The 23022-nt window shown below is 47.1% G+C and overlaps 1 protein-coding gene across 1 annotated transcript in view; it reads right to left on the bottom strand.

Moving 5' to 3' along the window:
- The window catches only part of zbtb16a (zinc finger and BTB domain containing 16a), a 95239-nt gene that overhangs the window by 48030 nt on the left and 24187 nt on the right, over positions 1–23022 (bottom strand). The window contains exon 3 of the mRNA XM_028983496.1: positions 10214–10311. Within this exon, the coding sequence (XP_028839329.1) occupies positions 10214–10311 (98 nt within the window). The remainder of the gene's footprint in view (positions 1–10213; positions 10312–23022) is intronic.

The following is a 23022-nucleotide window of genomic DNA, read 5'->3' as shown; positions in this document are numbered from 1 at the left end:
AACCTTGCACCCTCGGTACAGCCTTAGATTGAGATCTGCCATGCGAATGGTTGAAAAACTGTAAATGAATTTGGCCCAAATTATTATTTTTTTTTCCCCCTTGGACAAGTGGTCCAGCAGCACCCAGTTTATCTGATTCCGTCGAGAGAGCAGATGACCCATTTTAATGTAATCTTTGCAGAAAAGATTCCCTCGTGCCATTGTGATGACAACATTGTGCTGTTTCACACCACGAAAAATTATGGGGAATTTCAGCCTTCAAAGCGATTGCAGACCTTTGATGTTACGTGATGTAATCTTGGTCACATGGACCGAGAGCATTTAGCCTTTACTGCTCTCTCTCACCAAACTCACCAAAACAGAAAGAGGAAACAACCACAAGCGACGGTCATGAAAACTTTATGACTTCATGTTTTTTTTTTTTTTTTATTAGCATAAAATGCAGCCACTTAGTAAATGGCGGTGTGGAGTCATGCAGTCTAAAAAAACACACTTGACTTAACAGTTAAAAAAAACAAAACTTCTGCATCACATACAGACACACAAACACAAACACACACACACACACACACACACAGTGTGGGGGGCGGGGGAGTGCGGGACGCGGGGCGTCCCATTCATTAGTGTGAGGCCTGTCTGTGAGCAGATGAAAAGGACCGGGCCTGACAAAAAAACACAAATCCATACTGGCCACAGGCACCTCTCCAATCTATTTTCTGCTCAGCTGGTTTTAAATGAAGTTATTATGACTCATTAAAATGCCCGTAAGCTTGTGGAAGTTGGCCAATTACAATTTAAATTTAGCTTCACTCTCACTCCCCCCCGTCCCCACCCACTCCCCTCCCCGGCCCGACTCCGCACCGCCATGCTGAAAACGCTGATGTACAGCTGCTATCAGGACCTTGATCTTTGAACACAAGCACAAGCCAATAAACAAACAAATGATCATTTTTTTCCAGCGGGGGCTGATCCAGATGTAGGAAAATCCGGGGAAGGAAGACTGGAAGGCATCGCGTCCTTTACACCCCACCCCACCGCCTCTTGCCCCTTAAACTAAATTACCAGATGAATGAGGAGAGAAACTAAATTTGTCTCATACGAAAGAGGGCAAAAAAAAAAAAAAAAAAAAAAAGACCAACACCTTCTTTTCCTCCTGCACTCCAGACTCCTTAGTTTAAAAAAAAAAAAAAAAAAAAAAGTTGAAAGATGAGGTTCATTCTCCGCCACAGATGTGAACGAGAGACAACAATGACGGCAGATTACCCAACAAAGGGGTGGACAAATTTCCACTCACTCACGGCACAAAGGGGGTGAAGATGCTATTGCACAGCGGGAACAGGTTTATATCTGCCCCCCCCCCAGAACACATCTAAAGGTGGGGTCATGGACCTTTTTATTAAAAATAAGGTGCGTCGCCGGGTGCCTTGTGACCACACAATTCATTTCGTCTGATCCTTATATAACCCTTCTTTTAATGTGCGCCTGTCTGAGAACAAGGGCAGCATTTCAATTCTCAGCCCCCACCGACGGCACCGGAGCCGCGCGAACGTAACAAATGTGCCTTCCTCGAGCCGTGCTTATATCCCTTTCTCTTCCACCCTTCTCTCTCTCTCTTTTTTGGAGGGGGGGTTTGAGTACGAGTTGTGTGTTCTGCCGTATCGCTCTCATTTCCAGCAGAACAAATTAATCTGTGCCCTTCCAGCGACGTCTCCCCCCCCCCACCCCCCCCTTTTTCCCTGACAGAAGCGGCTCGGAGCGGAGAAATGATGAATCAAATCCAAAATTCAATCGCCTGTGCTCTGTTTTAGAAGGCACACCGTGTACTGTACAGCCCATAAAACTCCCAAACAGCCTCCAGACGCTGCCGCAATCACCCTCCATCAAAACACTTTGTCTCGCATACAAAAATAAGACCCGGCATCGAGCTGAATACCAAATCAGCCCATTAGAGATCAGGGGCACTTGCTACTTAGCAACCGAGGGGATTTAAAGCTGCAATAACCGACAACAAAGGAATAAGATCATGATCTTTTACAGCGTATTATGGCTACTGTGGGCTTAGTTCTTGTTTTAATCGAAAATGTTAACAAGATGAGGGTTAAAATTAGAGAGGAAAGGGGGAAAAAAAAAGATTTTATAAAGGGAATGCTCTGGGAAAATTGAGTCGCTGCTGGCGGAGGTGAATCATTGTGTTATTTTAGCTGATGGGAAAACAGACAAGGTGTCATAAATCACTGGAAATCAGTGATGTGACTCGGGTTAAATGACCTCCATCACAGAATATGTTCCCCCCTAATAATGATAATACAAAATATTACCATTGACATGCCTGAAATGGCTTCTAGAGAAGAGATAAACCTGTAAATCTAAGTACAGACTGAAGCGCACAGAGACAGAAAACACACACACACACACACACACACACACACACACACACAAAGGGTGTGTATCTAGAAGCACATTATCATGAAATCCCTGATGTTCAGCTACGCTTAAGGTTAAATGAATGATTCATACAAACAGGTCTCAAGAGTGTGTACCACGCTCGCTCACACACTGCTGAATATTACTAAAAAGCATAAGTGGGCTGGCCATTAACATGCGCTTTAGCATTAAGCACACACTAATTTATCCCTTTACGAAGAAACGCGCGGGGCAGAAACACTACAATTAGCGCTGGCAGCTGTAATCATTTGTAGGAATAAAATCAGTGAAAAATCAACAGGTATGGAATTTTTAAGCAGCCGCAACGCGGCTCCTCATTAAGTCTGGCCGTTCTCAGCGGAGACGTACAATAACCTACATTTTACAACAAAATCAGGAGAAAATGAAGGACACTTTTTGCTTGCGAGGCGAAGTGTGAAGCTCTCTGCATAACAGGCCGTGGAGGACAGACAGGCAGAAAAACAAATGAATCAATAATCAATTAATTAATAATAAAACTCAAACAATTAAGAGGAGCCAGCTGCATGTCTGGTTTGGTAGCGGGCATGAAACCGTGAGGTCTGCTGGTTGCCTGAAAACAAGGTGTATTATGAGCAAAGTAATCAGACTAGGAAGGGAGTAGACGCCACTTGTACGTGATGAAATGCCAGGCGGAGGGTTAAATCCTCCAGAGAGAGGAAGCTGGTGTGTGACAGCAGTCAATCATTAGACTTTTAAAGCTTTTAAAATAAAAAATGGATAGATAAAAATTTACATTTACGGCATTTATCAGACGCCCTTATCCAGAGCGACTTACAATAAGTAGTTAGAGGGACAGTCCCCCCCTGGAGACACTTGGGGTTAAGTGTCTTGCTCAGGGACACAATGGTAGTAAGTGGGATTTGAACCTGGGTCTTCTGGTTCATAGGCGAGTGTGTTACCCACTAGCCTACTACCATAAAAATCTTCGGGGTGTCAGATACAATCACACATGAACAAAAAGCGGGCAGTCAGTTCCCTCTCTGCAAGATACAGAAAACCAGCAAGCAGAGATTTCTTGTTTTTGTCTGTTTATTTCTGTAAAACTTGACTGGGCATGTTTGCTAATAAAAGTCCCTACACAACCTCTGGTGGAAACCACACATCACCAAATTTGCGCCTCATTCCTCAGCCCTACTGTACACGGCGTGCTCCACGCCCCCTCCTCATCGTCATGGGAATAAAGTCAGGACAGCCCTCTGATGAGGAGCAAACTCGCCAGGCAATTACCGGGCCCATTACTGGACGTCTAATCACACGTCTCCTGGACCCCAAGACGCAGAAGATTTATGCAGGGCGTACCTCGAGTGCTGTTTTTAAATCGGAGTTTAATGCACATCAACAGGTCGGGGGTGGGGGGAGTATTATACGCTCCAACCAGCAGAGACGTTAGGGCACGCGGCCAAACAGAAGCCCGCCTATTCATCCAGCTGCCCCTCATCAATTAACCAGTGAGGGAGAGGGGAGGGCGGAGGAGGGATGGAGAGGCGAGTGCGCGCCGGTGTCGTTTTTGGAGGGACCGGGGGGGCTGGGGGGTATCAGCTGGTGTCGGGGGTCCTTTTCATTCGGATTTCTGTCTCCTCCATTCACAAGGCTTCTTCTTCCTCCCTTTCCCCCTCTCCGCCCCTCCCGCCCAGCAGCCTGTCCTAATTTGCGAGCAGGCCCCGTATTTTGGAATATGTGGTTTTGGAAGGCAGTCAAGTTTCATTAATTTCTGGTTTGGGTACAGTATGTTCCTGGACACACATCTGCGAGCGATCATAAACGTACTGGAATGCTGGCAGAACACCCAGACCTGCCGGCAGCCGATGATGTCATCACTCGGAGGGAAGAGCTGGAGCGCCGCCAAAGAGTTCTTTCTCTCTCTCTCTGTCTCTCTCAGTGTCGCGGGGTGGACGAATCGGAAAAGCTCCGTCGCTCCCCTACCCCGCTCTCGCCACACGTGCTTCACATTTTTAAAGCTCTTAAAGCCCTGGACGTTTATCCAGCGCAGAGCAGCAGCAGGTGTCGGTCAGGTGCAGCAGTTCAAACTACCGCGAGGACGGTAAAATGAATAAATAAAACGCGGCCTTTCTTTCTCCGCTGGAAAAAGAACCCCGAGTTCTAAATGGGTAGTGGGAGACTGAAGAGATGGGTGCAGCAGCCAAGACGGAGATGTAAAGAGTAACAGGCCCGCGGTACCATGCTGCTTGACCTATAGGAATTCATGGTGACCCAGGCACCACAAACAACAAGATCAAAAGGTCTTTATGCATCTTGAACTAATCAAGTCCTTAAGCGTCATTTTACTCATCGTAATACCCTAACACCTATTTTACCTGGTTTTACCACGGTTCTTATTTTGTCACATTGGGTCACAGAAAATCCATTATGATATCACAATAAGGAATGTTGACAGTTATGCTCTTTTGGGTTAAGCTGTTCTTCTGCACTTTTTTTTGTATAAGATCCTGGCTTCTTTAATGGTGTATTAAGGAAGCAAAGTCCTCCAATTCAGTCTAAGACATTAGAGAGGAATACTGACTGGCAGACATGTAGCTGATCAAAAACCATCAAGGGCCATGGAGAAAAGCAGCACAAAAATAACCATGCTGGTGCTAGCCAGTGTTAGCGATCAGGCTAACAGGCAAAGTCCCAGATGGGGGGGCGCAGTTGGTGCAGTTAAAGGGGAAATGGGCCGCATCCTCTCGTCGCCTCCAGGCTCCGGTCAGGAGAAGAGGCGCCTGCAGATATGGCTGCCTCTCCACCAAACCCCCCCCCTTCCCAGACCGCTCGGCTAATGAAGTCAAGTGAGGTCTGGCGGCCCATCTCCCTGGAGAACAGCACACAGACTTAATCAGACCGGGCCTGCCACTATGGCCTGCTAATGAGAATGTTCGAGCTGCCTGCTGTGTGTGGGTCTGCGCGTCTTGTGCATGGGAGTGTGAGAGGTGGACGGCGCTTGTGAGGCCGCGTGTGAAATCATTTTCGATAATAACACTCTGAATAGTAGCGTGCACCCAGGGCAGCCACCAAAAGGGACCTGACCAATCTAAGCACATTTTCTGAAATTATCTGCACAAACTAGCAGCATCTGTGACGTGGGTCCGTGGTTTCAGGCTGGTTTTTTCCACCATGTCCCATAAATGCTCCATCAGACAGAGATCTGAGGTGTGGCAAGGTAGATTATGGCATGAAACTATTTGTGCGATAGTAGATCTTCAAACCAGAATAGATTCAGACAGGCTAGCTTGGGCAGCCATGATCCTGGCATTTGTTTTCGGCTTGACCAGCGAACTGCTGATGGGTATCAATCACTGAATACCAGGGACACCCCTACAAGGGTGATCTTACGCGCTCTTCTAGAAACACTTTATGGCACTTGTCAAACTCAACAAGATCCATTCTTCCAACGTCAGACACGTCAGCCTCATTACCTGACCGATCACTCGCGACCCAATATTATCGGTCCCCTTGAGAGGTGCCACTGTAACTTGACTGTAACCAGAATGATATTAACTTAACCCCTGAGGGGCTGATTGGTTTGTGTTTTCTCCTTGTTACCCTGTTACTCAGACATGACCCTTTAACATTATAAAACTGTACAAAAGCTACCAATATTATTATGCTTATTAAAAAACAGTTTTTTTTCATGTCCATACATTCATACTTAATACACTGTTGGTGTACAGGTACTATGCCGGTATACAGAATTCATAAAGCCAGAGTGAGCAGGATACAGGAGAGTGCATTTGGTGGGTATATGACAGCGAATGTGCCTGGTGTACGGGCAGCAGGGAACAGCGGCACGTTGCTAAACGTAAATCTGAACGTAATCGCGAAACCGTCCTCCCTTCCATGCGAGGGGAACCTGAAACACGACGTTGCACTTCAGAGAGCGTTGTGGACTGATCTTCTCGTGAGGCAAAAGTCGGGATATAAATAATGCGTCTTGGCCCAAGCTGGCAGTCCAAACTCACTGCACTCTTTGAAGTCACAAGGGAAGCTCACATAACACTGATATCCCAGCCACCCTCCAAACGGCTGAGTCACTTTTTCTCCCCCTCCTCTACCCCCCTCCGTACGAAGCTTCCAGACCATGCTGACCTTAACCTGAGGAAAAGAAGAAACAAAAAAACAAACGCTATTGCGCACTACGCGTTTGACGACGGCCCTGCCTTCTAAGTCCATACTCCAGATATCCACATGCGGTGCAGAAGCACCCCCTCGTTTCACCACCCCGGCCAACGGTGAATGATTTATTAGGAGGCACCCACATACACACACATGCACGGGCACAAAAACAAAACACAAACATAACAAGGAGGAGATTTAAAAAAAAAATCCTGGCACTGGGCTGACTGTACATACTGTACCTTTGACTGTGGCAGGCAGCCCAGACTGGAGCATCGCCAAGTCCACAATAAAACAAACACAGAGACAGTCTGCACCAGCCAAACAGAGGGTGTGTGTGTGTGTGTGTGTTGGGGTGAGGGAGGGGTGTGTGTGAGAGACGGCTGAAATGGTACACCACAATGCACGCTGCATACCAAATATTATTCCTTTCACCTTCTCTGGGTGTTTCTGAAGAGACGGGCGAGGTAGGAAAACAGGAAGAGACAGAGCAGGTGAAAGTATATACGAAAAAAAAACCCTCACAAAGACATGAAATAGAACGAGAGAGACAGGAGAGCGAGCTCGGTGTCAACGTTCACGAGCGATGATAAAAATCTAACTTCTGCTCAGAACAGGAAGGATAAAAACAGAAAGTTTGTCATTTAGAACAAAAAAAAAAAATGAAATCAAAGAGCGCTGCACCGCTCACACTTGCCGTCTCGCCCTATGAAAGTTTTTTTTTTTTTTTTTTTTTTTGGACTGAGACGCTTCAGCATTACAAGAGCGTGCAAACTGCCTCATGGAGTCAATACACACCGCACCACAAACAAAAGACGGGTTAGCGGCGTGTGTCAAAGAACGTTACCGTCTAAAAATACGGCATCTTTCAAAATTCCTGCTTGTGTGGTGGGAGCAATTTCGGAGCGGAGGCCTTTGGTAAACATCACTTGAAGCGACGAGGCAAGATGTTCTATCTTCTTCAATAAACTCTACCCTCATCTTAAACCTGAAACATTTAATCTTCAGAAAGGGAATAAAACTACAAAAATAAATGAATGAGGATGACCCAGAAAATTAAGAACATTTGCCAGACACCATAGATGAAAGGCCCAATCAAACAATTAACTGGCCTTTCATAACTCCACCAGCACAATGAATGGGACGCTGGCTGTCCAGTAGTCTCGCAGCAGAGCTTCTAAAGTAGGCCACGTCCTCGCCTCCAGTTGTGGCGGGAATGTAAAAAAGCAATCAGGTCTGAAGCAGAGGAGGTACGGAGGTGTGAGGGATGACTCTCCACGGGCCATAAACGGAGTGAAAGCGCTCAAAATCTCTCTCAAGTTTTTTTCCCCCTCCACTTGTTTGCTCATAAACCTTACAATGTGAACAAAATGCTGATATCAGGGTTTGTAGGGTTGGTTATTGAAAGTATTAGTCTTTATGCAGATCAAATGTACAGTATAACACCATCTATTGCATATTCACAAATTTTCTAAAAAATTAAAAATAAAAACACTAAATCCCAACAATTCAATGTAATACAGTTTATCAAAAGGCTGTAATTGCCTAATGGTGCAATAACATTTACTATAAACAAAGTATCTGGCTATTCTATAAGTGTAATCCTCCCAATATAAAGTGATAATGCACCTCTTGATGTGATTTATCAATAAAACTGCATTACCTATTGCACTGTGCAATTTGTCCTTCCCCAAGTTAAAATGTGTCACAACTTTGATAGTAAAATTTTAAAAATACAAAATGTATGTTTGGTTTCATCACAGCTGAACATTGTGTAGTCTGGCCGACGTATGAGGATGTGTTTAAGGCATCAGGTATAAAAAGCAGCATCCAGAACTGTGTAATCCATGCTGGGTCATTGGCCATTTTTTTCCCACCCCCACGTCTCTCAGGTTCGCTCTGTTACACTTGAGGCAGGGATGTGTTTTGTCGGAAAGGGCTTGAGGCTTCATGCACCGAGCTGCCAAGGACATTAGGTCCCCGAGCTCATAATGAAAGTGAAGTGATTATCATTGTGAAGCACAGCAAGCACAGCACACGGTGCACACAGAGAAGTGTGTCCTCTGCTTTTAACCATCACCCTTGGTGAGCAGTGGACCAGTGTGTGGCCACTGTTGCTTTGCTCAGTGGCACCTCAGTGGCACCTTCTGATTATGGGGCCACTTCCTTAACCGCTACGCCGCCACTGCCCAATGGGGGTGTGAAGTCAAAGCAAGAGACCCACTGCAGGCCAGCCAGTGATCTCAGCTGGTCTCGCGGCCTCCCTTGCAGGTGGCAGGCCGGGTCTGCGGGAGTGGGTCTGCGCCCCTGGTTTATTCGGGCTTTTTGTGTCATCGTGAGAGGCCTGTTATTGAAGAGGAACGCGGCGGTTCGAGCCGATTCAAGAATAAACAGAAGCCATTCCCTCCGAGCCGCCGCTGACACGCTGCGTGCGGCACCGAGCGAACGCATATGGCTCAGCGTGAGATGCCATTCATCTGCGCACTCAACGCGCTTTCAAAAAGCCGGTGCTGTGCCTCGATATACAGATATTAGCATGAAAATATTAAACTATTCGAGGAGGGGGGATCTGTCGGATAGAACAAACACTTGCCAAATTACCTTTCTTGTTTACAAATATGACAGCTAAAGGGGGCAAACAGCTACAGCAGGGGAGGGCGTCTTATTTCCCCGCCGCCGGAGAGGCTCCCGGTATTTATTTTATCTCAACCGCTTAAAAACATTTTATTTCCAAAATCACATTAGCACAGCAAATGTGCCTTTGGGCTGAGAGCGGGTGGTCGGAATTTCCTAACATCAGATCTGGCTTGCTGGCACTGCAGAGAAGGCGCATCCTCTGAAATGACCACCACGGATCTGACTGGACAGGTACCACCGCCGAATCCACCGCCAAATCCACCGCCAAATCCACCGCCAAATCCATTTTTTTTTTTTTAACAAACTCTATAAATTGCAAATGTTTAGACCTCTGGGAGGAGAAGTTATAGGGAAATTCTCTTATTTGCACAAAAAAAAAAATGTCCAAATAAGAGGCCGCCTGTCCCCTTGTTGCTTGAGAAAGGTTAACTGGATCAATAGGCCCTGTGTGCACTGGATTACATGGATGTTTGAGCAACTAATATCTGAAGTGTGCCGAGGCCTGCTGAAGGCATCTACACTTCAGTCATTGCAGAATTCATTGGTCTGTCAGTTTTTGGAACCCTAGATAAATAAATACTCCATATACACCTTAAATTAATCATCCTACTGAACTTTCATTATTATTTCACTCTTAGCTCTTAAGTCAATGGTTCCCAAAGTGAGTGTAAGGCGCTCTCGGTTGGGCAGGCCTAAGAATCAGAATGCAAGCATTGCACTTTTGGGATCTTCAGACACGTGATATGTGACGCTTTTAACAATTTGATTTGCCACGGTTTCTTCTGTTTAATAAGAAGTTGCATTTTTTTGGTTAATTACATTGTGTAACGTAAAATGGGGGAAAAGTTTGAAAGCCACCGTCTTAAACCAATGGTGCTGCTCATTAGGGCTGTGGGCATGTTTGGGTTCAGGTGAACAGAAACACACACCGATAAGTGTCTGCAGACGTCACGGAGCTATTTTGTCTGTATGGTTGTTTTTTTTTTTTGTTTTTTTTTACCTGAGTGTGACAGCAAGTGCATCCTCAGGCGCAGGCTGTCGAGGAAGCGCTTCCCGCACAGCTCGCATCCATAAGTTTTCATTCCGCTGTGCAGCTTCCTGTAGTGAGGCAAGAAAGAGAAGGGGGTGAGAAATTTTTTTTTTTTTTTTTACAGACAGCGTTAGTCCTGAAATATGCTCGTTTCAACCAGACAAAGACAGACTGTTCAAACGTCTGAAGCAATGCACATCACTTTGTTTACGTGCTACAAGGAATAGAAGCAGCCGAAATAGATGTGCTGTTCACAGCCTTCCTCTATGCGGAGTTCAGGTGGTGCTACGCACATGCTAATGTATCTGAAGTATCTGAAGAATAGTTCAACTGCGCCTCACCACCCGTGTGTTAATAAAGCTCGTCGGAACTATCCCAGGAAGATGATCCTGGTCACCATAGCCTCTGTTTAAATAACTACCTCAGAGAGGAACAAAACCAAACATTGAAGTTGACTTTAGGGTTAAGGTTGCACAAAAAACGCCACAGGTTTAAGCAACCGCTTCAAAAGCAGCCTATCCAGGTCAATGGTCGCCGAAAACGGAGCGCATCGCAGCCACATCAACCCACGGACAGGGCACAAGTCCACTACAGGATTACTGCATTTTTGTGCGCCAATTTAGCATAACCAATTCATGCTAATGCATCCAAAAAAAAAAAAAAGTTCCCGGCTAGTTAGTGGACGCATACCTGCTTAAGATTCATTTACAGCGACGCAGAAATTAGTATTCGATGTCACGGTGGTGTACATGGCCCCTGCTCGAACACTTAGCATTGCACACAGCACAATTAAAACACGGTTCAAAAGGTTAGCAAGATTTAGCAATAAGCCAAGCCCGAGGAATATCAGAGGCACCAAAGCTGCCCTTCGCAGCGCCATCCGCAGCCTTTCATCGGCGACAAAATAAAACATTTGGGAGTTTTTTAAAATGGCCTTATGGAGACACGGGGCCCCCAGAGATAAGCTCCAGCTTGTGCAGTAGGGCCTGTGCCATTCACATGCCTTTAACAATTTTCAGGGTCGAGCTTAATCCACGGGCTAGTCCCAATCACGCTCTTTGTCAGGCCTAATGCGACTCGCCTAAAGTTGTTGTGAGGCAATTACGAGAGCGCAGATTATGCGCCGTGGCCTCGTTGACCCGTGCATGGGTTTAAATGCCTGCTCAACGTGCATGTGTGTCTTTCCCAGGTCCAGAAACAAAGCCCCCAAGGCCCTGGGATTTAAGGCAGGCAAACTTTATGACACACTGCACCCTGAATCGAGATAAGCGGCCCACTAACAATCAGCCGACCACAATGGGGAACTTCATACCCTGGTGTGACTGGGGGAAAAAAAGGTCAAAAACATGTCAGGTCACCTTATCCCTAAACTAAGTACAATAATCTTTAGACATTATAGATCTTTTATTGGTTTATTGATGCCTTTCTTGCAGCGAGGGAACAAAGCAAGAATGCGGGTTGCTGTCTGAAGGCGGCAAACTGGACGCATTTTAATTAGTGCACTCACAACCATCTGTAATTGTTTCCAGAAAAGTAATTAGTTCATTGTTTTCACCTCTCAGTTGGAAGTATGTGCATCTAATTAGAAGCCAACAGGCACATTTCTTCATATCTCTCCTCATGGTGAGAATGTTCTGAATGGGTAAAACAACTTAATGAATAAAACTGTGGAGTCGTGCACATGTATGTGGAACTGTGGAAATGCCAAAAGACCTTTCCTACGTTCTCAGCACGTTCTGGCGGATATTTCGGGGACACTATAACCTCAGATTCGTAAGCTGGCCAATCAGAATCCTTACATGGTTTTCCCCGCACACACGTGGCACTAATATGACAATGTCCGATGTCTCTGATGTCTGCTTACTCTACGTGTATGAGCAGAGGCATTTACTCTGCACATGTGAGTTATTGATAGGAGGGGGTTTAAATTGTCCAGAGTGAGTTAGTAGGGTGCCTGAGGGCTGTCAATTGTGACAAAAAAATCTAAAAAACACCACCAAAAAGGACTGGGTGGGTAGTTAGTTCCTCATCCCCAAGATAGAGTTAACCAGAACCTTCTTGCTTGCATCTGTTATTTCTGTAAATCTCGGGTAGACTTGTGGATCTTAAAAACCTCCTGATGGCAGCCCTATAGGTGTGGAATTATAGTGACCCGACAAACAAAAGGAAGAATGAGCCTGAGACCCTCTGGCATGCTGTAAGTCATTAAGAGTGCGTTTTAAACGCCTCCCGGCATTACGGACACTTCAAAAGGCTGGTGGGAGAGAGTGGTGACCAGTGGGGGATGGGGACAAAAAGCCAAAGCTCTGTGCACCTTTGGGATCCCGGGCAAGTGAAGCAACACACAGGGCCCCTGTAAGAGCGCCCGTACATACACTAAAGCGCACAGGCACACTCACACAAGCAACACTCAAAAGGCCCTTGTGTGTCTCTCAATCTGCACATTGTGCTGGTATAAGGAGCTAGAATGATTGGAGGGAAATGACTGCGCATTACGTGATGACCCTTCCACACTTGAGGGTCAGGCCTGAGACAGATGGAGAGGGATTATAAACCAAGTGATATATAAAACCTTTCACAAGTTGAAAAATATCAGATACCTTTATGTTGTTCTAGGGCAGTATATCAGAAAACTGGTATTGCGAATGGTTACTCCACTGAGAATTATATATATATATTTCTTGCTTGAATGAACAATAATTTGCCAGATTAACTAACAAAAATGCCACAAATACATGAGTTCAGTGTTGCCATGAGCCCAGAGTTTGTACGATTTAAAAGTCATTATGCCAATGACTCTGATTAAAATGATTAGAATTTAAACAGACTTGATTAAACAAGTCTGGAACACTGTCTATACGTCTTATAATGATTACATTTTCTAATACCCTGCATTAATAAGTTGAAATAAGACAAGAAAAAATTAAACCACGCACACACACACATTTTAAGTCACTAGGTACCCAAGAATGGACATTTACAAGAAGAGGAAGACTAACAGTAAAAGGGCAGAGGAGCGAATATACGAGTATCACTGCACCATTACGGCCTTTTTTTACGGCTGCTAAAGTTTTACAGGCTGCAGAAACTGGGAGTGACCCCTGCGCCCCGACCTGCATGTGTGTCTGCGGCAGGTCTGTCGCACGGGATAAAAAGCTAACGATGCTGGGAAGGGGAGGAGGGCAGTTGGGGGAAGAGCGGCGTGAGGTTGCGCCCCGGCAATTATTACGCGTTATACTTTCTGAACAAGCCGCACGGCAGACCTGAGCGCCCGGGGCCTTCGCACAGCTGCGCAGCTCCTGTCCCGCCCGAACGCTGCACGCTGTCTGTGTGTGTGTGTGTGTGTGTGTGTGTGTGTGAGTGAGAGAGAGAGAGAGAGAGAGCGGGTGGGATTTTAACAGAGTTGGATGTAAGGGTCTTTGGGGGCGGGGTTAGACGTATTCGGTGACTGCTCCTGAAACAGACTGTCTCTAGTCATTAAGGAAGCAGACATAAAAACGCTCTCGGAGCCATTTACTCGGTTAATAAGCGCCTCTGTCCGACAGTCAGTTTTGACAACGGCAATAAATTTCAAATTTATGTCAACAAAACATATGCTGAACACCTCGTTTGAGGGCTGGAGCGGCGCGGGGGCTCGTAAATCTGCGCTGCGTTTGAAACCCAAGCAGATTATGGGCTCGCCGTTATTGAGCTGTTACAGCCGAACCCGCGTCAAGCTCAATACCCCCCCCTCGTCCCCACGGACCCTTCATCATGCTCCGGACTCCCCTCAGACTGAACGACCCCACGCCGCAATCGTACGTTAGGCAGGCGCAATCCGCCCGCTCTCGGGTAGCTGAAGAAATAGATGATGCTCAGTGTGGCGCCACTGATGGAGGAAAAAAAAAACAAAAAGTCAGAGAGTGACAGGATTATGAGTGAGCAGAATGCAGGTTAGTGTCTGCTGTTTCTCCTCCTCTACGCTGTACCCCTTTTCATCCTTCACCCCCCACCTCGCAGTAATCTCTGTTGAGGAGTGCTGCTGCATGTTTGCGCGCGTGTGGTTCATGTTGCTCTGCATGCATTAGAGAGGCGCACAAATGACAATGGTGGGTGGAAGCCTCTGTGTGTGTGTGTGTGTGTGTGTGCGTGCGTACGAGTACACACCCACGCCCCCCCTTGGGTGTGGGTGGGATGAGCCCATGGCAGGTAGGGTTAGAGGGCTCAGGGCTCATTCATTTCTTCGTTCGCGTTGCAGCTGGACGGGCCGGGAGTCCAGTCAAGAACAGAGAGCCAGAAATCTGCCATGGAGCAAACTGTGTGTGTGTGTGTGTGTGTGTGTGTGTGTGTGTGTGTGTGTGTAAAGCAGGGGGTCACATTCTGTCAGTGTATTGCCACACTCCAGCTTAATAGAGTTCTCAGTCAGGTGTTGACACCATGTTGCCAAAGCATTTGCATAATGATGATCAATCTTAATTGACTCCTCGATGCATAGCTCCTGGAGCCGAGCGAAAGCAGCACCCTCCCAAAACGCATCCTGTTAATTCCACAGAAAGCTTAACCTTGATAGGTGGTGCCATTTTAGGCAGAAGAGAATGTTCCAAACGTGGTAATTAAACGTCATCGGGCGACGTCCTTAACAGACTTCCCTTAAATACCTCCCCGAGTGTTAAAAGGCAGGGATGCTAACGGATTTTGACACCTCCAGTTAGATTTTATTATTTTTTTTTGTTTTTGCGGTGCTTTTTCTTCCCCGCAACCCTTTCTGCAGCATTAGAAACAAATGAGCCGCACAGTGGCCAATCAGACGGCACAATGGTTTATTCCAAATGGGGGGGGCGGAAGAAAAGAAGAAGAAAAACGCACACCACAACAAACTGAGACAGACCATTTTAGCCGTCCCACCCCGATTCCTGGTAACCGCATCCATGAAAAGCCCTTTATCGTGTTATTAGGTGAAGTGCAGTAGCCCGGCGTGGCAGCATCACACATAATTGGGTTACGGACAATACGGCATCAGGGCATAAACACGTTTTTTTTTTTTCTTTCTCTTCAAGGACATGCATACAAATAAAAAAATAAAATGAAATGCCAGTGTCATCCTAACCCTGTTGCTATTTGTTCGTGCTTTTACTTCATGATTTTTATTTATTTATTTGGATTATCCTTTGTCTGTGGACCCCCCCCCCACGCCCCCATCACCCCTCCCTCCTTTTCAATCAAAACGTATCAACCGGGTGGGTGATTCTTGGCGGCGCCGGCGCTGCTTATCAGCGAGTTGTCCTGTACATATCAATGACTCTCCACGCTCCCCCAGGCTCGGCATTCATATGAATTCCATCCACACACGCGCGCGCCGCACACGCGTGCCACGCATAGGCAAGCAGGGGTGAGGAGACGGAGACGGAGACCGAGGCAGACGGAGGGGGAGAGACGCCCAGAGAGACGCAGAAAGAGACACAGCGGCGGACAGAAAGGATGAGGGAGATGTTGCCTTCCATTATGATTCACAGTCTCTATTCGGAATAATGATGGATTACCAGCAAACACCGCCAAACAGCCTTCAGCTCCAGATAAAGGCGGCCGCGGCGCGCGGGGTTAAAAACAGCCCATCCAATAAACACCGGGGAGAAAAGGGGGAGGACGTGTCTGAGCCGGAGGAGCACCTCAACTCCGTCTTCTAACGGCAATACTGTCAAATTAATTATCACTTTTTCAGTGAGAGCAAAGTGGGAAGTTACACACACACACACACACACACACACACACACACACACACACACACACAAATGATCATTATTATCATAAAACACCACACACACACACATTTTAATATACACTACTTCATTTATGTAGTCCAATTCATAACGTTATGGTTCTTTTTTTAGTGTGTGTGTGTGTGTGTGTGTGTGTGTAACATGCATGTAGCTACAGGGTGTGCTGTAGCACGGCTCCGCGTCCCCGGCGCACAAGGGCCGGTTCTTCAGACGACGAAGGTGTATCGGGACACGGCGGTGCTGAACAAAGCTCAATTATGTTGTCCGGGGGAACGACACAACACTCCTTTCATTATCCCAGAGAAGCCCCCATTTCGGGCGGGCACACACACACACACACACACACACACACACACACACACACACACACACACACACACACACACACACACACACACACACACACACACACACACACGCGCAGCTCTGTCAGCTTTAGTGGGCTCCCCCTTAATTGTGCCACCTGAGCAGAGAGCCACATTTCACACTAATCCACGATTTATACCTGAACCCCCCCTCACTAATGCCCCTGTTAAAGGAGGCCATTACAGGGTTAACCTCCCATCGCGCACCCCACACACCGCCAGACGGTAAAATAACCCGGCCGCTCCGAGTTAATCATCGTGTTTCAGGCACGTTTTTACATTTTTCTTTTCAGCCCGATCCTCAAGGACGATTCAGAAATATGTCGACAGATAACATCAGTCGAGCCGCATCTCCCGACACCGGCAATGGCTGCGCCGGGTAATCAGCGGGTCCGGGTTCCCCCGCCGGAGCTAATGACGCCGTTTAGGGCCTGCAAAGTCGGAACACAGGGTTAAAACCCACCACAGCGGCTCCCCTATACCCCCCCCCCCATAAAAAATAACACAACCAGACTTTTCCCACTTGTGACAAAAAGAACGAAGAAGAAGTAAAAAAAGCCGCGCTCTTCCACCCCTCCTTTCCTCAGCGGTTTGTTATGTTCTTGTTTTCTTCCCTCTTCCCATTTGTTGATCCTCAGATCTGCGAGGTTACCGCACGCATGAGTGGCTGGGCTATAAAAAGCGGCGGAGGAGTGTTCCCTCCGACTTGCATTATTCATGAGCATCACCTTCCATCAAGTGGCAGAAACCTCAAGGATGTCTAACTTTAGGTCTTCTCTTTTTGAACGAACGAACGAAAGAAAGAAAGAAAAAGGAAGGGCGAGGGGGGGGGGGCTGAGGAAGACAGAGGAGGCAGGAGACGCTCCGTCGCGTCGTGTATAATTTATTCTCGGTTCAGATGACATCAAATGCCTCGATCCTCCTGTGTGTCACAGTTTATATCTGCTGTGCTCCAGGAGAGAGAGAGAGAATTTCTATTTCTTTATTTACCTATTTATTTCCTTCCTCCCCTCTGTTAAAAAGAAAGTGGGCACCTGTTACATAAAGATAAGATTCCCACCATCACAGATGCGCCGGGCACAGATGCCGTTTCGATGGGGGCCCCTCCCGGACCCCACACCGGACGCCAGTCATGCAGACATGAAAAATGTTTAATAAAGCGACAATTAAAAAGATCTTTCTTGATGTCACAGATGCTGTTTATTGATAACAGAACGAGGGCGCTCAAAAAAAAAAAAAAAAAAAAAAAAAAAGAAGACGTGAGATGAACAGAAAGGAAAAAAAAAAAAAGTTCTTGCTCCATGATATCGGTCGGTCTCATCAGGATCAGCGCCTGGCCCGCGATCGGCGTAAACAGGCGTGTTGTGCGCGTCTGGGCACCGGGACAAGGCCGGCTCGAGGCGAACGCCGACCGGCAGACAAGTAGGCGATTATTTGAGCTTTGGCTTCGCCCCTCAAAACATTATGCAACGACTCATGATTGATTCACCCCGAAGGAACACGGTCCAGCTGACGGCAGGAGGAGGAGGAGGAGGAGGAGGAGGAGGAAGAACGGCGACCGCGGCCTGGGTCTTCGATCGGCAAGTGATTGTCAGGAAAAAAATAAATAAATAGTGACAGTAATAAATGAAATACACACAGCCCCCTGGCTGAAAGTGGTGCGCTGTGTGTGTGTGTGTGTGTGTGTGTGTGTGTGTGTGTGTGTGTGTGTGTGTGGGCCACTTGACCTCGGAAAAGGGGGTATGAGGTAAACACTAACTAACAGCAGAGCAGCCATGTGACCCTCCATGGGACTGAGCTGGAACGCGGGGTCGCATTGGGAGGTTCAGGTGCTGATGCCACACACTCGGGAAAGGCATCTGCATAGTCATTACACACACACACACACACACACACACAGTGCAGTCTTATATAGCCTGCCTGCAGTAGAGTTGGGATGGAGTAAACAACTCTGGTTTAGAAACGAGGAGCCAAATACGCAGACCGCCGCCACCATCACACACACACACACACACACACACACACACACACACACACACACACACACACACACACACACACACACACACACACACACACACATCCTAAGACTCCTTGGACAGCAGAGTGGAGAACACAGTGGCTATGTGTGTGTGAGAGAGAGGAATGTGCGGTGTGTACAGATGGGTCATTACGGCTCAGTCCTGTTCGTGACACGCGGTGTCCCCGTCACTCTGGCGCATGTTTGCGCCATTTATGTTCGTTGTTTTTTTTTTTTTTACTATTCCCGTTTTTCGCTCAGCTGAGCTGGATAATGCTGAACCCGACGCAGGCAATCTACGCCGGCGCGGTTTTTATTTAGGGGACAATGTGCATCTTTTGCACTCACGCTGAAAACCAAACTTCTACGCGCCTTCACTTTTTCCACGTTCATTTCATCGGGAATAATATTTTCAAGCACAACTGCCGATTTTCATTTGCTGTACAGTACGCCTGCATTCACGCTGCCAGGCTGGTTCTTCCATGACAACATAAACCGCGGCAGATCCGATCTGGTCAGTTCCGATCCGGCCAACTTCAAGATGGGGTTCAAGATCCGATACATAATATCCATCGGATCCATGCACGCCACTTTTCCAACCTCACTCATAATTCTCTGTGGGGTGACACCGCGGTACAAACAAATCCCGTTTGGTTGTGTCATGACCATTCTGTGTTTTGGAAGTCTTTCAACATACCAAAAATCATCGAACATGTACCAAAACATGCAACATTTTTAATAGTACGACCACACAAAACATGACCACGTGGTACAGGATCCTGATATTTCACTACATTTGAACATTTTATTGTCCAAAAAACCACGTCAATTTCAGGCCACTTTACCCTTATAGTTCATTTAGAGCCAACTGGCACCGTGACTGTGCTTGCGCCCACTTCTCTAATCGAAATTATCGATTGATGTGTCCACTGTTAGAATTCAGATTCAGATTAAATTGCCGATCTGAACATGATGATTAATTGAGCATCTCGGGGATTTTCCCCTCATAGAGCAGAGCGCTGCCAGTCTGGGTGTAAATACGGAGTGTGTTTGAGAGGGGTGGGGGGTAATGGCAGCAGAGGAGCCGTGTAACGGGTGGAGAGGGCCCCCTACGAGGGTACGAGCCCGCGGAAGGAAAATCGATACGACCCCTGTGACTCGCTCGCACGCTGCCGCTCACCGGGAGCGGAAATCAGAACAGATTCCTGCACAAAACTAATAACAATCTCTCTCACACACACACACACACGGGCTCACACCTGTTAACATGAAGGCCCCAAAGGTACACACACACACACACACACACTTATATAGAGGAGCTACAGGTCCTCGATACAACACCGCACTCAGGAATTTCACACACGCTTCACTCCAATCTTATTTTGTGGAATAATACGACACCGACCTCGTTTTCTTCCTTTTTTTTTTACAATCGTGACCATCAATGTTGTTTGAAGAACTGTTTGCAAGCGGGAACAACACAGCATGAGTGGGGAGTAGTTGACAACTTTACGTTAAGGCCGTAACAACAAAAGAAGCGACTGGTGGTCATTCAAAGGAACTCTCAGAATTTCCATTAAAATTTTTTTAAAAAGATGCATATTTGTTTGTATGTGTGATGCATTTTTCAGGGCAGCGGCGCCGATGTCGTGACCTGCAGACACCAAAGCACGAGCCCCGCGCCATGAGGTCGTCAGGTCTGTGCCGAATCGCAGCATCCTGGTAGCCTCAGACGTTGCTGGGGTGCCTTAAAGACTCCTTAGTCTTTAGTAAATCAGGCCCTTTTGCGCTCGGCATGCGGTAATCGCGGGGACCGAGTGCATTTCTCGCTCCGAGCGAAGCTCCCGCCGCCGTCCGTCTTCCTCGCGGCGTCGCAGCTTTTAGCAGATGCACGCCATGAAAAAGCAATTAATAGCTCAGCGGCGAGCGGGAGAAAATCGCGCACGCTCCAATACGTCTTCATTTGCCAGGCCGGGCTGCCGGGCTCCGGCTTTCTATAGGTCATATCTCTCCCCCTCCCCCCCTCCACATCACACCAATCACCTCGAAAGCGCTCCGAAGCTCGGATGCCAGTCTGATTCGCACAGGGGCGGAGGGGGGAAGAAAGCTCGTTTTTTTTTTTAAAGAAGCTACAAGTGTCAGTGGTGGTTTGGTGTTTAAAACTGCAGCGCTTTCATGTTCTGCCGGTGTCTCCGCGGTCACTGTTGTAGATAACGCCGTCGATGTGGAGCACAGCACATGATGACACAATGCAATGTGTCCTCTGCTTTTAACCATCACCCTTGGTGAGCAGTGGGCAGCCATGACAGGCGCCCGGGGAGCAGTGTGTGGGGACGGTGCTTTGCTCAGTGGCCCCTCAGTGGTACCTTGGCGGATCGGGATTCGAACCAGCAACCTTCAGATTACGGGGCCGCTTCCTTAACCGCTAGGCCACCACTGCCCCAATCAGTGACATCACAAATGAAAATAGATATTAAAAATATGCAGTATGTGCAATTTTTTTATATTCCAGCCCATGGTTGTGTAATTTTACACAAAGCACACACATCATTTCACATCACATCACATCATTTTTCCTGTAACCATGATTTACTGCACTTATTGATGCCGTGCATTGATTCGCTTGTATTCTGCTTTACGTTGCGCCCCGCCCCCTCCAATAAATCATAAATTACAGCCTGACTGGCTGGCTGTTCTTTTTGTGAAACCTTGACGTTGATGTTGCTGCAATTTTGTTGCACTTGACCAGAAGCAGGGTGAACGGATGGTGGGGATGGACAGTAGGACAGGAGCAGGAAGAGGGAAAGGTTTAGTTGGTTCTCCTAGTAGCGAGCGACACTGTATGGCATCAGTAGAGGTCAGTTCAGGAAGATTCTATTTCATTTCATTAAATATCTGAAAAATAAATGAAGACAATAATTCTGAATTCACCTGTAAAAAAAAAATGCTGTAAAATCCATAGCATTACATTAAACCACTACGATTTTACGTGCCTGGGTGTACTCATGCTAAATCTTTCAGAATTTATTCTTTTTTTTCTTTAATTACAAGCATGAGTTAAACATGCCAATACCGAAAACGCAAAGATTAACAATTGGCAGTCGAATTTTTCCACAGCACTTATTTGCATTTTCATATTATGATGTTTTGATCAATAATGCTCATCCACCCAGTATTAGGCCTCAGAGGCTGAGCGTCCCACCCCCAGGTGGTGGGACCGGTATTTATTTAGCGCTTCATTCCAGCGGGGACGTCTTTATAACGCCGGCGTGTTTAAGAATCCCTCGGCGGCTGCATTTAAATCAGCTTTTTAACAAACATCCCCTCAGTGCTCCACCAAAAAAAAAAAAGCCAATAGATAAAGTTCCCCTTGTGTTACCCGAGACAAGCAATTTGCAGGTTGGTTTTGTGTGTGTGTGTGTGCGCGTGTTGTTTGCTTGACCCAGAGAAAACAATTTCAAAGGGTCTTCCTGTGGTCTTAACAGCTCGCCTGTGCAGGTAAACGTCGGGCGGCCCTTTTTCTTTTTTCCCCGTCCCCCCCCGTGGAAGATGAATTGGTGAGCTGTCCGCCAGAGACAAGGCAAGTAGTTGTGTTTCTGTAATGGGACACTGGAAGTGTCTGTGATTAATGGCGGCGCGATACTGAGCTGTTAGGGAGGTTTCCCGCTGAAAGAGCGATTGAGTCGTGGACGCGCGCCGACAGATGCGGCCGCACGGCTGCAGAGGAGCGAGCCGGCTCGCGCGGCGTCTGTCGGCCCCCGCTGAATGCATTAGTTAAGGGGCCCGAGCGCCGGACGCAACTCTGTCCAGCTAGATGGGGGTCGTAATTGACGCCGCCCAACGCGCAACACCTTCCCACACAGACCAACCTACGAATACGGGAGGAAGGAGCGCAGAAGAAAGAAAGAAAAAACTTCAAGTGACGCTCGCTGCCTCGCAGACGGACACATCGACGTCCGGGTTTAGGAGCCTGGCCCTCGTACCGCAACCTCCAGCAACGGGCTCAGCACACGCTGTTCTCTTCTTGTTTGTCTAAATAGATTCGTTCTGTCTTGCATTTAGACCGAACATTTTCCCTCCTCTTGGCTACGACCGGAAAACCTCAAAAACAAAAAGAGGGATTATATAAATACAAATAAAAATAAAACGCTGCGAGTTATAAGCCGGGCCAGACGTTCATTCGAAACACGTTTGGCGAAAAAAAGGGGTTTTTGTTGTTCGTCCGTGTTTTTCTCGTTCTGAAATAAAAGGGGACAACAATGCCGGGTCTGAGACGCGGGAACGGGCCACCGCCACGCTCCTTACAGGCCAAGATCTGTTCCAGCTCCGCGGGCGAACTTTAAATAAACGACTGTCCTCACAAGTGCCATTTTCCGTTCCAACGAGGGGAGAAAAAAAAAAAATCATTAACCGTACACAATATCGAGGGGAAATTAATTTGCCTTCTTTCAAACCAAAAATATCTAAACCGCAGCGTAACAAGATGATTGCATTGCTTGTTGTCTGGTGTACGCACACATCGGGTTGGTCGGCCTCATTATAATGTATAAAAAGCAGAGCGCGTTTTAACGAGATTACATTTTGTTCTGGGACACGTAAGAGTTTTCCTTTTTCGAACTATTTTAACACGCCATTGAA

The sequence above is a fragment of the Denticeps clupeoides genome, chromosome 6 (assembly GCF_900700375.1).
Source record: "Denticeps clupeoides chromosome 6, fDenClu1.1, whole genome shotgun sequence".
NCBI lineage: Eukaryota > Metazoa > Chordata > Actinopteri > Clupeiformes > Denticipitidae > Denticeps > Denticeps clupeoides.
This window is presented reverse-complemented; position numbering and strand designations above follow the sequence as displayed.